The sequence below is a fragment of the Centroberyx gerrardi genome, chromosome 19, assembly GCF_048128805.1.
Source record: "Centroberyx gerrardi isolate f3 chromosome 19, fCenGer3.hap1.cur.20231027, whole genome shotgun sequence".
In the NCBI taxonomy this organism is placed as follows: Eukaryota; Metazoa; Chordata; class Actinopteri; order Beryciformes; family Berycidae; genus Centroberyx; species Centroberyx gerrardi.
The window spans coordinates 20,333,256-20,349,815 of NC_136015.1; the positions used below are offsets into that span (position 1 = coordinate 20,333,256).

General features: G+C 42.0%; 3 protein-coding genes across 4 annotated transcripts; 1 reads left to right on the forward strand and 2 right to left on the reverse strand.

Moving 5' to 3' along the window:
* The first annotated feature begins 499 nt into the window (after positions 1-499).
* naxe (NAD(P)HX epimerase) lies at positions 500-10,050 on the forward strand. 2 transcript variants are annotated; one of them, XM_071894981.2, is made up of 7 exons: positions 500-637; positions 1,458-1,680; positions 2,284-2,392; positions 3,207-3,317; positions 8,063-8,173; positions 8,678-8,825; positions 9,351-10,050. In XM_071894981.2, exons 2-7 carry the CDS (start codon positions 1,508-1,510, stop codon positions 9,548-9,550), a joined length of 852 nt encoding a protein of 283 aa, XP_071751082.2. In that variant the 5' UTR covers positions 500-637; positions 1,458-1,507; the 3' UTR covers positions 9,551-10,050. The 2 variants fall into 2 exon arrangements, with proteins under 2 accessions (XP_071751082.2, XP_071751081.2); XM_071894980.2 differs by having other exon boundaries at positions 1,491-1,680.
* Positions 5,522-6,662, reverse strand: LOC139908327 (E3 ubiquitin/ISG15 ligase TRIM25-like). Its single transcript, XM_071894979.2, has one exon. It carries the CDS (start codon positions 6,656-6,658, stop codon positions 5,522-5,524), a length of 1,137 nt encoding a protein of 378 aa, XP_071751080.2. The 5' UTR covers positions 6,659-6,662.
* scn1bb (sodium channel, voltage-gated, type I, beta b) lies at positions 10,040-16,531 on the reverse strand. Its single transcript, XM_071894982.2, has 6 exons — positions 14,925-16,531; positions 14,664-14,830; positions 12,846-13,083; positions 11,942-12,083; positions 10,989-11,063; positions 10,040-10,575 (listed from the first exon to the last, which is right to left on the reverse strand). Exons 1-5 carry the CDS (start codon positions 14,971-14,973, stop codon positions 10,994-10,996), a joined length of 666 nt encoding a protein of 221 aa, XP_071751083.2. The 5' UTR covers positions 14,974-16,531; the 3' UTR covers positions 10,040-10,575; positions 10,989-10,993.
* Between the last annotated feature and the right edge of the window lie 29 nt (positions 16,532-16,560).

The following is a 16,560-nucleotide window of genomic DNA, read 5'->3' on the forward strand; positions in this document are numbered from 1 at the left end:
TCAAGATGTTATTTGATTACTTGTAGGATAATCTGTTTGCTCTGTCCTACCATAGCATAGCAAAGTTATTCGGGTTACTTTCATTTTGGATTAAAAGTTTGACATTTTTAAATATTTAATTCATTTCATTCAGCATCAGACATTTGTTTATTCCAGAGTATCACACAAAGCACAAAACACCAACTTCATTTGAAACAAAAAAACATTTTACTGTTAAACACCATCAAGGATAACAGTGTTAACGATTTTTTTCAGGTAGGTACCACAACAGACAAATGCAGTCTTTACATTTTGATTATATATATACAGTATATATATATAGTCTCCTTATACAGTATACACTTCCATCCATCTCCACAATGCAAACACAGCTAAAATCCCCTACATGGCGCCACCAGTCTGCTGGAGAGACGATAGATAGACGGAGGACTTTTACTTTGAAATACGATCAGTCTTTTTCTTTTTTTCAAACCAGGAAGTACTCTCAGTAGCTGACATAAACACTGAAGTTCAAGTGTTGCTGCACGCCCCCCACGCCTTATTTAAGCATATTTTTTTGATTTGTAAGTCATATCATTGCTTTATTTGTACGGGCCAAGGTGCATTTAAAGTTGTAATCAGGAACAAGTAACGTTTGGTGAGTGTTACTAATCATTTGTCACGAAATCAATCTGCAGCTCATGGCAAGTGCGTTAGCAGCTCAATACACTAGCCTGCTGTCCGACTGTCTGACCTCATTAATGTGTTTTGGTTTTGCTGCGTTTTGAATATATTGCGCTTATTCACAAAACTCAAAAAGCCTCTTATATTTACACACATTCTGTCGTCCATATAATGTTGCAGCGACCTGAGGACTGTTGCTGCTACTTCTGTTCGTTCAGAAATGTCAGTTGTCAGTCATTCTAGTAGTGAAGAGTTGGTGATGCCTGTCAGTCGTTAGGCTGTCCTGTCTGTGTGGGACAGGGTGGTCCAGTGTTTGGGCTGGTGCTGGCCTAGTGTTAACTCAGCCTTCACTGCTCTCTCTTCCCTGCTATGTGGGACAGAGAGTTCACTAAAGTTCATACATGTAGAGCTGGGCGATATGGTTAAAATGTGAATATCACAATAATATGAAGAAATTCTGCTAACATTCAAAATCACTTAGGTAATCAAATTATAGCTCATCGCATTGAACTGCATGGTATTATAAAGTACAACAAAACTCAAACTTGAAAATATTGTTCCCTAATTTGTTTCAGATCTCATTTTGTGAGATATTTTAATTAGTATATGCTCTCTATTATCATTTCATCACGATATGATTCTATTGAAAGATGATAAATGATAATATTGACTTATTGCCTAGAACTAATTAAAAGTAAAAGGTGCATGTTTGGAGTAGGCTACAGCCATACAGCAGCCTGTGTATGGTTCTCTTAATAAACTGATGTAACTGATCTGGACATCCTTCTCCTCAGGTAGATCACTGCAGTCTCTCTGCTCTGTTGCAGGTATCTGGTCCATCTGGATGTTGAGTCTGCGGACTCTGTTTGGGATCGGCTTCCTGGTGAGCTCTCGGGCCTCAGCAGTCCTCGCCCGGACAGGGTCATGTCCTCTGACCGCTGCAGCAAGTAACCACAAGAAGGAGTGTTTCACCAGCAGACAAGCATCCACCATGTCCCAGACCATCAAACACCTCGGGTAAAGGCTTTATTTATCCCTTGTACATTGAGCAGTATGAGCCGCATTGAGAAACATATGGGCGAGAGAGATAGTGTTGTGTGTAGGGCTGTAACTAACGACTATTTTCATTATCGATTCGTTTTTCAACTAATCATTTAGTCTATAAAATGGCATAAATAATGTCAAATATCTACCACAAGTTTCCAGAGACAAAAGTGATTCTTAAACTTGCTTATTTAGTCCGACCAGCAGCCAAAAAACCCCAAAATATTCATTTTTTATTGATATGAAACAGAGAAAAGCAGCAAATCTTAGCATTTGTGAAGCTGTAACCAGCAAATGTTTGGTGTTTTTACTTGATAAATGACTAAAACGGTTAATTTATCATCAAAATTACAATCAATTTAATTTTCTGTCGATCAACTAATTGATTAATCGACTAATCCTTTCAGCACTAGTGTGTGCAAATGAGAGAGAACGAGAGAGAGAAATGAGCGTGTCTGTGCCCGGTGTTCAGCCTGCCTGTGTCCATGGATGCTGTGTGAGCTCGACTGCATGTGTGTGTGTGTGTGTGTGTGTGTGTGTAAACAGTATGTGGATTGACCTGCAGTTGTTCCACAGGCAGGAGGAGGCCCAGCACATCGACGAGGAGCTCTTCACTGAATACGGCTTCAGTGTGGACCAGCTGATGGAGCTGGCCGGGCTCAGCTGTGCCACAGCCATCACCAGGGTGAGATGATGATGAGGGCTCTTATTTTGAAATAGAAATGATTCTCCTAATAGTGCTGCAGAGAGGCTGTGTGTGTTTTGCTTCATCATGAGGTCAGCACTCTTAATCAGGATAAAAGCAGGGTTCCCACTGGTCAGGGGATTTCTGGGGTATCACTGAATTTTAAGTGAGGTATTCTCGGACAGGGAAAGTCAGGGGATTTGATGGATTCTCTGGGGAAGTCATGGAATATTAGGGACTTTTACCAATGGGTCATTTTACAGCAATATGCCAGAAAGCATTTTACAACTTGTTTCACACATTCTTTGCATCAGATGGTGCTTTTCAGCTGTTTTTAGTATGGCAACTCCTCCACAGCAAGCCTAACTGTACTGGAAAACCCAACTGTTGTGACTGTTTACTCCTGTAGAACTTTTCTGAGCTGAAAAACAAACATTAACAAACCAGGAAGAAATACAAATTTTAGGTCATGGGTGCATTCCGACTTAGTTATGGAAAGTCATGGAAAAGTCATGGAGTTTTGCATTAAGACGACACTGTATAACTGACATTATGAGCAAAAATGATAACTTAATAATAATGGATGTATTGTGTGTGTGTGCACTAGTGCATCTGGTTGAATTCTGTCTTTGCTTATACTGATTTTATTGAGAAGATGTTTTGTATATTGAGAAGACAACAACCTGCTTCCCTAGCAACTGTTCCCCCAGGTATCTGCTAAATAAAATTGTATAAAATTGTCTAATCACTTTGCCTGGTCAGATAACAGTTGTGGCTTGTGTTGTGTTGATACGACGTCTCTTCTGTCTTCCAGGCCTATCCAGCCAGTTCTCTGGTCAAGGCCAGACCTACGCTGCTTGTGATTTGTGGACCAGGGAACAATGGAGGCGATGGCCTGGTCTGCGCCCGACATCTTAAACTCTTTGTGAGTCTTCCTACTGCACTTCACTGTCTGACACCTGTGTGACACTTTCTCAGTGTCAAGGAAATGGGGAAAAAAGATATAGCATGCTGGATTAATGCTCCGCTAGTTTATTTAGCAACATTTTGACTTCAGCTGGTAAAGTGGCTTTACCTGGCTTCAGAAGACTGTTTGAGGTCCAACTGTTGCTGATTAAACCACTATGGTAGCATTGAACCAGTGTTCAGGTATCTTTTCTATTTTATTACCTCGCCTTTTGTATCAAACCCCCCATGTCAGGATTTCGGATGTGGATACACTTCAAGGGGGCATTTTTCACCCCCTTGATCTGATTTTTAGATTTTATTGAATTTTGAAATAATGCATTTGTGTTGCATGTTGGCAAATAAACACACAGATTTGTATTATTTTAAATCTAACATACCATCACATAAACAGTATCAATCAGAGACATTTTCTACTGCTTGAGGCTGCATCAGTCAGTGTCAGGTAACGCTTAGTGAGATGTTGCTTCGTCAGATGGCCTCTGGAGGGCGTCTCTGACTAAGAGTTGGCCTCTCGCCTATGGGCTAACTGTCACATTCAGTCTCATACACTGATAATACCATATTGGATCCCACACAGAGCCACACTCTTCGCCATCAATTTACAGACATCCACATTGTCTTCTGATAAACGTGTTGCGCTAGCCGAGCATTGCTCCCACACACACTGAGCCCCACTCTCTACTGTTAATTCACATACATCCATGTCTTCTGTTGCCCTATAAACTTTAACATTAGGTACTGTTGTTATCTGTGGTATCTAAGTGACGTTAGTGGAATTATTTAACTAATAACCGTGTCGTGATGCTTCAGTGCACTGAATTGAATTGAACACACGCGCCGTGAGTCTGTACAGGATCTGTGCTTGTTTTCCACAGCATAACTGTATCCTCCATGAATATCTTATGGATAACACTCAGATTCAGATTGTGGAAAGTACAGAACAATATCTCTGCACTTTGTTGTGTTTTAGGGGGAAAATTGGCTTAGTTATACTGTCATATAAATTTCACATTATTTATAGCAGCTTTGATAGACTGCCTGAGATGAATCAATTCAATGCAATTCAGTTTAATGACCACACAGCCAGGCTGGTGGCTCTGATCCAATGCAGAATAACAACTTAAGACAAAAGTCAGCATACAATAAACACCAAAGATGTTGCACTACATCAAATAGCCACAATAATAAACTCATGATATCACATACACATAACAACACCAACATTACAATGGGAAACACAGAATACAGAAGAAAAACCTTATTCATTCTTGGGAGAAAAAAAACTTTATTCATATTTGCAAACATTCACTTTGTTCACACATCCAGTCACTAAAACCTGGTAAAAGACTCTGGTTCAATCTTTCCATCTACATCAATCTTTTAAACCAGTATGTCAGCACTGTGGAGGAAAACAATGAGTACTCTCCCTATTGATTATAATAATAATAATAATGATTACATTTGTAGTTCAATTTTCTTAACAAAGTTACAAAGTGTCGGGAACAAACTCAACATATTAACAATATGCAATATACACTTCTTCTAGTGCTGCTCCATTAACGCCCATGCAGTGGAACAGAAACAGCAGAAAACATTATAGCAACAATACAAATATGCAACAAAGATAAAAACTATATAGACCACACAACAGGTTACAGATTGTTTGGAATAAAATGAGGAAATAAGTCTTGGACTTTCTTGTGTTTCATTCTTGATTGTTTTTTTAACCAGGTGCATTACATTATATTGCATATATATATATAACTTCTTTTTAAAATGATAAAATAAATGAAATCAAATCAAATCAACTAGAAGAAGAACTGGGTAGTTAGCATGAGCAGCGAGAGCCACCATGGCTGAACAGACAAAGAAAAGAAACCTACAGAAACTCAAACTTCATCAACAGGAAATCCAAGCTCCGCCCACACCGTTTGATTGACAGGTGATCTCTGAGAAGTGCAGTGCGGAAACACCACAGCAATGAGCACTGAGCAACAAAAAAATGTAAATAAAAACAGAATCTCACACGTTGCTGCTTTAATGACTGCTGTCTACTTGGGCTGACACAACTCGGCAGTGCTTTCAATGTAATGAAGCCAAAATCCAGGATAGAGAGGCTGAGTGAATCTGGTCTGGACTCTGTGGAGGAGAGTCATGGTTTCAGAGACGCTGTAGAAGGACAGAGTACCTGCCCTGTGATCCAACTTCCACTTCAGTCACTTTCAATGAGATCTTAGGCCATTCCTCTGTAAGAATGCCCTGTAGTTTATCTCTGGCCTTTGACACAGCCGCAGTCACATCCTCAAAGTAGCGCAGAGGACGGGTATTGGTGCTGGGTAAGTCTGTAGATCCACCGAGACGTGACAGCGAGGGGTAACTGTGTAGAAAATGGATGTCCTCTGTGCGTGAGAGCCGCTCCAGCTCAGCGTCTTTCCTCCTCAGCTCGGCGATCTCCCGCTTCAGCTTCTCCTGAACCTCTTCGACCCGACTCGCTTCCTCTTTCTGCTGGGATCTGATCTGCTCCTTCACATCAGAGCGTCTTTTTTCAATGAGACGGACCAGCTCTGTGAAGTTCTTCTCGCTGTCCTTCACTGCTTTATCAGCAGAGAGATTCATAGCCTTCACCTCCTGATGAAGCACCTTCACGTCTTTCTCTCTGTCCTGGATTCTCTGGTTGATTTTTTGCCGACTCACCCCGAGCTCTTTCTGCCTCTCGGTCCTTTCTGCTGCAGCTGAGACTGTGTCGTGGCCTTTATGTTCATCCACGGAGCAGAGATAACAGATACACTGCTGATCAGTACGGCAGAACATCTTCATCACCTCGTCATGACGAGAGCAGAAGCTCTCCTGAAGCTTCATGGTGGCTTTGACCAGCTGGTGTTTCTTTAATGGAGCTACATCATAGTGATGCCGGAGGTGCTGCTCGCAGTAAGAGGCCAGACACACCAGGCAGGACTTGAGGGCTTTCAGCTTTCTCCCAGTGCAGACATCACAGGCCACATCTTCAGGTCCGGCATAGCAGCGATCAGGAGGAGGCGCTTGGAGTCCGGTCTTCTTCAGGTCCTCCACCAACTCTGCAAACATGGTGTTTTTCACCAGCGCAGGCCTTGGTGTGAAGGTCTGTCTGCACTGGGGGCAGCTGTGGATTTTCTTCTGATCCTCTCCATCCCAGCAGCTTTTAATACAGCTCATGCAGTAGCTGTGCCCACAGGGAATAGTCACCGGATCCTTCAGTAGATCCAGACAGATCGAACAGCAGAATTTTACCCCGTCCAGCTGAATTCCTCGCTGCGCCATTTCACTTCTCACTGACAGTGTGTCAGGTAGTTTCACTTTCTCACAACTTAGATAAAAGTCGTGCTCCTTTCCAAACCAAAAAACTATTCCTTTTCATGTTCATTTGCTGATCTGCAGTGAATGGGCTTGTCAGCTCTTGCACTTCACAGCATGTTGTTTACACCATCTTTAAATTGGCAGATCTGTGAAAGGGGAGGGAACAGGAAATATCTGAACAGAATGGAACTGGCTGTGTTTAAGAGCAGGAAGGAGAGGGAGGGGTTATCAGGCTTTGCTTCATACCAGGAAGAGGAGCGGTTTGACAAATATAATTGGAATAGTTAAACTTGGGATCAATGGCCTCACTGACTAACAAAAACACCTTTTGCTCACAATACACAGTTGAAACTAACACTGCAAAGATGAACATTCCCATTATTAGTAAGGTTGTCACTCTAATCAAATGAAACTAAGCAACACATAACCGACCTGGGGCTCTGCTTCCCCTGGAGGAGATGTTTGGAAAAATGCTTAAAATGCTCACTTCCAATGGTCTTCTGTGGAGTATTCGCTGTTTAGGGCCTCCGTGTTCTGCTGCTCAACATAGTTCGAGGTAAAATTCATTTTAATATTCCTTTTCATGTATGTAAAATGAGCATGGCCCTCCCTTTGGTCCTGCTTCCAGTGAACATAATGTGAGCATGTATAATGGTACTGACAGTCAAAGTAGAACTGTCGTTGGAAATAAACTTTCCCCCAATTTGTAGCCTAGTTGAAAGGGCTCTCTCTCCCTTTATTTTCCCCTCACTGTTTAAGTGCAACATTTTAAAATAAAGCTCCAAAAACTATTAAGTGGCTTGTGCGCGTGTGTTCAATTGAATTGAACACACGCACCGTGGGTCTGTACAGGATCTGTGCTTGTTTGATCTAAAACCACTCCATTTTTCTCTCCCAGAACGCACTTTAAGAATCTCCCGGTCATAGGCTCCCACAGATCGACTACGGTGGCCTGCAAGGAGCTGTAGTCACAGTCACACCTGAATATATGAAATCTAGAATATAAAATATGAACAGGGTGAAAAACAAGAAAGTTCTCCTCATTACTGGGGCCTTTTTTGCTCCCTCATTTTTAATTTCACAGGCATTTTATAGACTTTCAGGGGCATTTTTTTGCCCTGAGCCCCCGTTTATTTCTGATCCTGGCTCTCTATTGAGACAGCAGCAAAGGCAGTGTTTCCTTCTTTGGTAAAGATACCTATAAGTAACTTGTTTTAAGCTTCATTCAACCAAACTGATCAGTGAACGACTTATTTTCATTTGCAATGGGAACCTGAGGAATATGTTTCAGATAGATTAAGGTGACTTTGACATGAATTAACTGTAGTTTACTGATATTTTTCGCTGGTGTTGTGTGTCTCCCTGCAGGGTTACGAGCCCACCATCCTGTACCCAAAGAGACCAAACAAACCGCTGTTCCAGGGTTTGACCACGCAGTGTGAGAAGATGGAGATCCCCTTCCTGACTGAGATGCCTGAGGTTTGATGTTTAATCAATTATGCAGCAGCGTTTTCCACAGTGGCGAAGGAAGCTCTTTGGTGTATTGTGTTTATGAGTGTGCACGTCGGTTACTTAAAGCTCTGTGAGTATGCTGAGTGTCTCCAGCTTGCCCGGCTGCAGCTTGGCTTAGCTGATGGAGGACGTGGATAAGCGAGGAAATGCCTCCACTCTCTTAGACCCATGCAGTCTAACTCAGTTACTTTCTATCTTTCAGATTAGATTAGATTAGATGAAACTCAAATGATCGCTGCGAGGGAAACCGGGTCATTGCAGCAGCACATAATACAATATAGATAAGAATAGAACAAATAGAAAGTGTGTAAATGTAATTACAACAAAAGAACATATAATATAGACAATAATTAAAGATTTAGTGTCTTGGTTATCAGATTAACAGATTAGCAGATGTTTGCAGTTTACAGAAGTTTGAGGCTGTGTAGCTAAGCGAATGCTTTATTGATGTGGATGAAAATGTCTTCCCAGGCTGCAGTGATTGATGAGGCCTATAACCTGGTGATTGACGCCATCTTTGGCTTCAGCTTCAAGGGGGCAGTGAGAGAGCCGTTTGGCTCCATCCTGGATGTGCTGAAGAAGACCACAGCGCCCGTAGCGAGCATCGACATCCCCTCAGGTGGGTCCTGCACCTCCCCCTCAACACGCTACGAGGGTTCTTGTGACTGTATGTCCAGTGACTGTATGTTATTTTGTAATATCCCTGAATAAAAAAACATTTGATCACAAAAAAAACACTTAACAAGGGGAATCAGGCAGATTTCCACCACAGGAAAATGCACTCCTACCATTTGTTACTTGTACTCTCAGAAATCTAGCAAGTTTAGTCTACTTTTCTACTTTTCTACTACACCATACACACTGGCTTTGTGTGCTGTAAAACACTATATCAATAAAGTTGACTTAGCTTATTGCACTCATTGTAAGTTGCTCTGGATAGGAGCATCAGTTAAATACCTAATATGTGATTATATGTCTTTTTTTATTTTTTACACTGATCAGTTATTTGGAAAGCAAGTGCATCAATCATTATAATGGGGAAAAGTAATGAAAAAGGGGTTGTTTCCATATTCAATTTTTTCCCAAGCAATTTCACCATGCTTTCTGTGGGACTGTAATATCCTCTGTGTGTGTTTTGTTCCAGGCTGGGATGTGGAGCAGGGCAGTGCAGACGGCCTGCAGCCTGACATGCTCATCTCTCTCACTGCACCCAAGAAGTCCGCCTCCCTGTTCAGAGGACGATACCACTTCCTGGGAGGCCGCTTTGTGCCGCCCGCCTTGGAGAAGAAGTACCAGCTCAACCTGCCTCAGTATCCTGACACTGACTGTGTGCTACGACTGTAGGAGCGCCAGCTGTTGAGGAGATGGGAGAACACGAATCAAAGATTTTAGGCAGTGAGTTCGTATAGCCTTGACGTGGTTTATGATGAGTGGTTTCTGTGGAGTGCGGTCTTTAAATCTGGGGCTTTGGCTGTTACACACTGACTGGATGGTTGATGGTTGTGACCCTGAGGCTTTAAATCTGTATTATCCCTTTTCATGACGGATTCTCTGGGAGTGTTTTTCTTTTTTATGTGAAAGCCGTTATCACTATCAAGCCGACCCCCTTCACATGGCGGTTGCTTCAGCTATCTGGAAAATAATACATTTCATATCGATTGGAAGTAGTTTGCATTGTTATGATTGATGAGATTTATGTGATAACAGCAAATCCCCTTTATTCTTGCACTTTTCCCAATGCGACTGTATTAAAAAACTCAAATATTAAAAACAGCCAAATCAAAGCAAAAATCACGTGCGTTGTTGTCATCAAAAGAGGAACTCTCCATCACATGTATTTTCTCTGTTTTTATTAGTACATCATAAGATCTCATTGAATGTACAACTAGCAAGACTAATTAAACTGGAAAGACAGTCTATCATAGTCTATCACATTTTATTTCATCAATAACCTTATCAATAACCTTACAATACATGTTGTTTGTGTGTCTTATTCATACATTAGATGGTGATTCGGTAAAAAGCTTTCGTTCACAATCCCAAGGAGTCAAACAGACTCCCACAGTACCACTTATATTTTTATATAAATGTAGTACTACATACACTTAAAGAAATACTGTACGCATATGCTTTTAAACAATGAGGCTCATTGATGCATAATGGTTTATAATAGAAGTGCAGAACATGCTTTTACGCGCAAGTGTATATATACAGTGCTGGTACCATGCTCTCTTTGTATGTCATCATATCCATTTGTGTTCAGTGTCATGGAAAACGGTAACAGAGACTTGAGAGAAAGATTTTTTTTCCAAGTTTGTCTTCATGCAATCCAAAGGATGGAAGAGGTTTTTTCAGTCCAAGGATGAAACCTGAAGAGAAAGACGATGCACATTAGTGAATTTAATGGCACATTTTCTAAACCACAGATACTCTAGTATGCAAATATAAAAAATAGTTGAATACAATTTAAATTAGATACAGTATGCATAAAGTGTCATCCAAAATGTTATATATTCCATTGGGAAAAAGAACATTACCTAATATTCATCATTAAATACCTCTAAAATATAGATAATCTAGTCTGTAAATGTGTTATAATTTCAAAAGTCAACGACTTATTTTACCCGCTTTCCTTTAAAAAGTGTCTTAATTTCTTTTGTGTTTGTGATAGAAATCATTTTGTAAGAGGAGGTGGCTTTTTTTTTTTTTTTTTAAATGGCGGATATCCCATTTTGGAATGAAACTCTTAATATGCATTCCCACCAAGACATCATCAACATACCTGGGCTATTCTCCAACCTGCACTCCTGCACAGTTATCTTTACTTTCCGAGGCTATCGCTAAGTATTCAGCATTTCTGGAAGGGGGAAAAAAACAATAGAATAGTTATCAGAAATTTGAAATTCTGACCTTAACACAGTGACATGCTATTATGATAGTGGAATAATGTAAAAACAAAGAAAGGTATAGCTGTGAGACAACCAACGAGTCTTTATTCCTTTTTGACTTACAGGAGGGAGGTTTTGGTTTTGACTAGGGAGGAGGATGACAGGATGAAAACACGACAGGTAGAAGGAGGGAGCGTGAGAGGTTAGACAAAGAGACACAAGTGACAACACACAAAACAGAATGGAAACAGTGATAAGCTTAAAAATAAGTGGGGTAAGAGGACGGGGGTGAAGAAGAGGAGAGACAAGGAGGCAACACCCAAGGGAGATAATGATAAAGTCAACACAGTTTAAATTATAGTACGCATTCAACACAAAGACATGAGAATACAAAGGCAGCATTCAGGGAAAATCTACACTTTCTCTTAAAAACAACGTGTCATTTTAAACATCTGTATGTCTAGTTTGGGAGTCAGTTTCCAACACGATATACAGTATGTTAATAAAAGCACATACTGACACAACATGACATACGTTGTGTTGAAGAGTAGCACAGATGTGTGTTGTTCCAAGCTTGACAACACACACACATCCTTTTAAAGAGTATCGTTGCTGTTGGGTAAAAACCTTGTATCTCTAAAATGTCAGCTTTTCAAGAACTAAGAAATACAGTCTTGTCTTTAGCTTGACCGACACGCATTTTTAACATTTTTTCAAAGGGTTTAATTAGCCCATGATGTGGTAGAATTCTCAATTGAAGTTAAAACCAAATCACCAAAACTGGAGTTGCAAGGTTTCCACGTGACAACAGCCTACATGTATATAACCGTATGGAATGAATATTTACGCGGCTTCTCGTAACGCTTCCTCTCCCGCCGCTGAGATTTTCCTGTAGCAGTATATCATCTCTATGAGGAGCCAGAGCTGGAGGCCGATGATCGACACGTACATCATCACCTCGGACACAATGGAGGCTGTTCCTCTGGTGGCTGCGCAGGGGGGAGGGGAGGGAGGGGTGGGGAGGGGTGGGGTGGGGGACGAAATCAAAGAATCAGATAACAGCACAGACGCAGCATTTGACATTTGGCATTTGATTTGGCATTTCAGCACCATTCATCCCAATCAACAGGAAACGCGAACACAAAGGATGGATTTGTTTTCTGTGAAGAACAGCGAGTCCAGAGGCACAGGATGCAGCTGCAGTTGAGGAATCTCTTGAGAATCGTCTGCAGAACAAAGCTCAAACTCATCAGCCAGTATCTCGAAAACACAGCCGATTCTGTCCTTGTAGTAAAAGCTCTCAAGATGACTTGGAACTTCAATAGTAACCCGGCAAACATTTTGATGTTGAATAGACGTCGTCCAAATCTGCTACCGGCATCGTTTTGTGAATGCAGGACCTGAATACCTTTCTGATATCAGTTAAAACCAGTTTGCAAAGCTGTTTTGATTTTTACTGTGCCAAAATATCATATCGTGAAAATGTTGTGCTTGTTTGGGTTGTCATGAAACATTCCTGCACATCGCCGTCCATCAAATACTTGCTGGGAAGCCATAAAGTGCTTTCCTTGGATGCCAGCAATCACTTTTTTTGTAAGAGAAGATGATTACAAAGGTGGAAATCTCACTTTGGAATGGAACGCTTTGAATTTTTCCGGGCCGTGTTCGCAAATCTTACTACCGCTGCAGTCGGTGCTCCTATCACAGACAAAACGGTTAGTTGTGGTGCAGCACAGCCAACTCCACCGTACCTTTAGCCACCACAGTGAGGTGCACAACCTTGCTGACGATCGTCTGGTACTCATAGTACTGGTAGGAGAGGATGCGGTTGAAGTAGCAGCGGTAAGTGCCCGAGTCGTTGAAGGTGACGTTGAAGAGATATATAGATGCGTCTTGGATGTCGTGGCTCCTCTTGCTCCCGTTCCAGTCCAGGCGGTCCTCAAAGCGCTCGTCTTTAATGGTGGGGCCGTCCTCGTCGTAGTTGTATATCTGGTGGCACAGGGACAGCAGGGTTATGCACAAGGCTGGTGTACGTAAGACAATATCAGGTTTCGGATTTGCCTTACGCCCAATGCGTGCTGGGATAGGCTCCAGCCTCCCTGTGACCCTCAAAAGGAATACGTGGGTATGGGAAATTAATGGATGGATGGAAGAACAGACACACACAGACTCACACAGACACACACACACATACACTCCAGACTGCTTACATACAGTATCAACTTTGAGAAGAATTCATCACTAAAATCTCAAAAAGCCACATGATCAAATCCTCAGACTTGTCGATATTTTGTTGACAAAGGTCTTGAAGTGACTCATACATATGTTACCACAGCATGTTTTACTTCTGTTTACTTCTAAGGTATTGCACTGATGAAGACCTAGTGCAGGCCTTCATACAATAAATATGTCAAGAAGAACATGATCTTGTGAAGAGTTTTGATTTGTTTTGCGTGCATTGTTCAGCCTATTGGGTTTTTGTACCTGTGCACCCACAACAAGGACAAACAAAACAAAAGGCATCGGGAGTCACATTCGATACCTTCAATAGGATTACTTCTATGCCGTCAGTCTTTTTGTCAGATCCGGTACCACTTGTTTTTTCACTCTCGCTTTGGAATGAAACTCGAAACTCTTTACATATTTGTGTTGGACGGCGCTACGTTGAAACGTACATGCAGCTAGTTGTCATTTTGACGGGATGCACTTCAGTGGTGAAGAGAGACTCCTCCTGCACAAGGTCAACACAGCTGTGTGCCGCTCTCTCTCTCTCTCTCTCCGTCCGTCCGTCCGTCCATCCGTCCGTCCGTCCCCGCAGCTCTAATGATCTCTGAGGTCTAAAATGTCAGGATTGATTCTACGTAAACCTCACGCTGACCTCAGCACTGGGCGATATCATGTGACAGAGGATTGCATGTGTGTGTGAGAGCGTGTGTGTGTGTATGTATGTGTGTGTGTGAGTGAGAGAAAGAGGGAGAGACGGAGACGGAGAGAGAGCTTGGGTGCGCACTAGGGATGGGAGAATATATTGAAATTCAATAAATCAAATACAATACAAATATGTGACAGTACGTATCGTGGGGCAGAAAAATGAATCGCAATATTAGCTCCATTTTATTCTGCTGTAGTAATCGCAAATGAGACGCTTGACCATCACAGTTTCACAAGCTCTCCATTTAAATTATATTATTTGCACTTTGCAATTACATTTTTACATTGTTGTTTACATTCTAGCAAACCAATATCATCGCTAGGAAGATTTGTGGCTCAGAAATAAACATAATTCAGTCAGTCAGACTTTGTTGTCATTGAACTTTTATTTATTACATCGTATCGTGGTTGTATTGATTTGTGAACCCTGCACTGGATTGTATTTGCGTGCATATACAAGTAAGTGGTGTGTTAAGGGAATGTGGTGTAGGACGGGTTTGTTTTGAGGACACGTGCACAGCCCTAACTCCTTGAAGAAGCACTGTTCTCTCCTTTACGTCACAGTCTGTTGTGTCAGCTATGTTTTTGTGCGGGCGTCAGGGTAAAGCACACCTGAGCGAAGGTGGATTTGCACTCACGTGAAAAAAGTCAGCCTCTCCTTTGGCCCTGAAGTACCAGTCGACGGAGGCAGAGCCCTCCACTTCGCTCCTCATCTTGCAGGAGATGCAGCCCAGTTTGAAGCCCTTGCCCGCCACTGCCTCCGTGTCCGAATCCACTTCTGCACAGGCCCCATGGCACCGGGACACTGTTCGCAGACGGGGAGAGAGAAAGAAACACTTTAGAGTTTATATTTTCAGGTCTTGGTTAATATGATCTATCCAAGAATCGACTCAACTCACCAAAAAGGGTGCACAGCAGGGAAAGCAGCAGCAGGTGTACAGCTGCCATGTCACCAGATGTTTGCGTGGCTGATTTGTGGGACGATGGGCCTCAAAAATTAAAAAATTTACCACAAACTCTGCGGTGTGAGACTCCTTTTGTGGAGCTCCAACAGATGCTGCAGAGGCTTTAAAGAAGCCTTTTCTCTTATCATAAGCTGAGCACGTACAAGTCTCCAATAATCAAATGGATATTTGCAAAGGTTTTCTTTTTGATTTTAGGAAGACTGGAGTTTGTGCAAGACACCATAGACCAGTAAAGTGCAAGCTAGTACCATATATGTATGTATGTATGTATGTATGTATGTATGTAGCCTAGGTCAAGCAACTGGCAGCTTACAAGTAGTGAAGCCAAACGTGCATTAAAAGTGCAAAATATATATGTAAATATCTATATATCTATAGGCTTCCCTTATACCCCTAAATTTGTATGTGATATCCTAAGACTACCACTGATAGTGCCTCAGCTCTTTGGCTCAAGCCAGCAACAGTTTCTTGTTGGTTACAGTGTTTATTGCCTATAGTGGTCTGCTTACCGCTGCGTTGAGACAGGCCTCGATCTATCTCCACTGAAGCAAAACATCCAAGCGGTTTTTGCTTTTAATTAGCAAGTCGCATATGAAATAATCCGAGTATCTGGTGACTCACAGTGTTCCCAGATCTACACCCTGAGATGTGATTATCTATTTCCCTGAGGTCCAAATATCAAATGCACTGAGCAATCATTAGACCTGCCTGGGGCCACATGCTCTAGAGACAGATATCAAATTGGGACGTCTCTTTTATGTTGGCAAGTTACAGGGACAGCAAGGGCGCACAAGGTTATTATAGATTTAAAAATGTGTTTATATAATCGTCATGTGCAACATGCCAACATGAACCTGCTTACGCCTTACTGAAGTTCTGCATTAGCTAACTCGCATGCTACTGCATAAATAATTAATTGCATGCTCTAATGGGCTACCTTTTATACGCTACCAGTATTTACTATAGGCCAATCTAATGGTCTAAAGATGATTATCCTTAATCAATAACTTGAATCACTGAAATTAAAGCCTACTGTCCTGAATTAAAGGCCTCCTTCCCTCGAGGTGAGTCGTGTCTTCGGCGAAAAAAAAAAAAAAATAGTCTGTCCTCTCCTCTGAGCAATTATTTACTCGGCGATGCCAGCTCAATGTGGAAATATTAATTTCACCTATCTAATGACCCCGGGCTCGTAGAAGAGATGCTTCGGCCGTGCTGGCATTGCAGATCAAACTGCGCGAGCGTACACAGGCCCGTAAAGGTTTGAAATCAGCCCAAAAACACCGAAAATAAAAACGTTGACATCCTGTTGTCCGTCTACTGAATATCCCCTTGTCGTACGCGACAGAGACAGCTCCTGCAGCAGCACCTCTGCCGCTCAGATCACAGATTCTGCAGATGCACTGCGGTAAAACGCCTGTGTGGCAGAGCAGAGCACGAGCTCCGGTGCAGCGCTGGCCTCCCGTCTGTCGGCTGGTTTACTGCCAGTATCTTCAAATTCACTCTTTTATATCACATTTGGCTGACTGGAAACTGCGAAGGGCCCTACCCTCCCGTCAAAGCACACCCAACG

Bases quoted from the DNA above. Each gene is read 5' to 3' on its own strand.
- LOC139908327 (XM_071894979.2), bottom strand. From the start codon at position 6,658: ATGGCGCAGCGAGGAATTCAGCTGGACGGGGTAAAATTCTGCTGTTCG.
- naxe (XM_071894981.2), top strand. From the start codon at position 1,508: ATGTTGAGTCTGCGGACTCTGTTTGGGATCGGCTTCCTGGTGAGCTCT. The intron at 2,393-3,206 runs GTGAGATGATGA...TCTGTCTTCCAG, and splicing joins GTGCCACAGCCATCACCAGG to GCCTATCCAGCCAGTTCTCT. The intron at 3,318-8,062 runs GTGAGTCTTCCT...GTCTCCCTGCAG, and splicing joins CCCGACATCTTAAACTCTTT to GGTTACGAGCCCACCATCCT.
- scn1bb (XM_071894982.2), bottom strand. From the start codon at position 14,973: ATGGCAGCTGTACACCTGCTGCTGCTTTCCCTGCTGTGCACCCTTTTT. The intron at 14,831-14,924 runs GTGAGTTGAGTC...GTCTGCGAACAG, and splicing joins CCTGCTGTGCACCCTTTTTG to TGTCCCGGTGCCATGGGGCC. The intron at 11,064-11,941 runs GTAAATATTCAT...TCCCCCTTCCAG, and splicing joins GAAGCGTTACGAGAAGCCGC to AAATGCTGAATACTTAGCGA.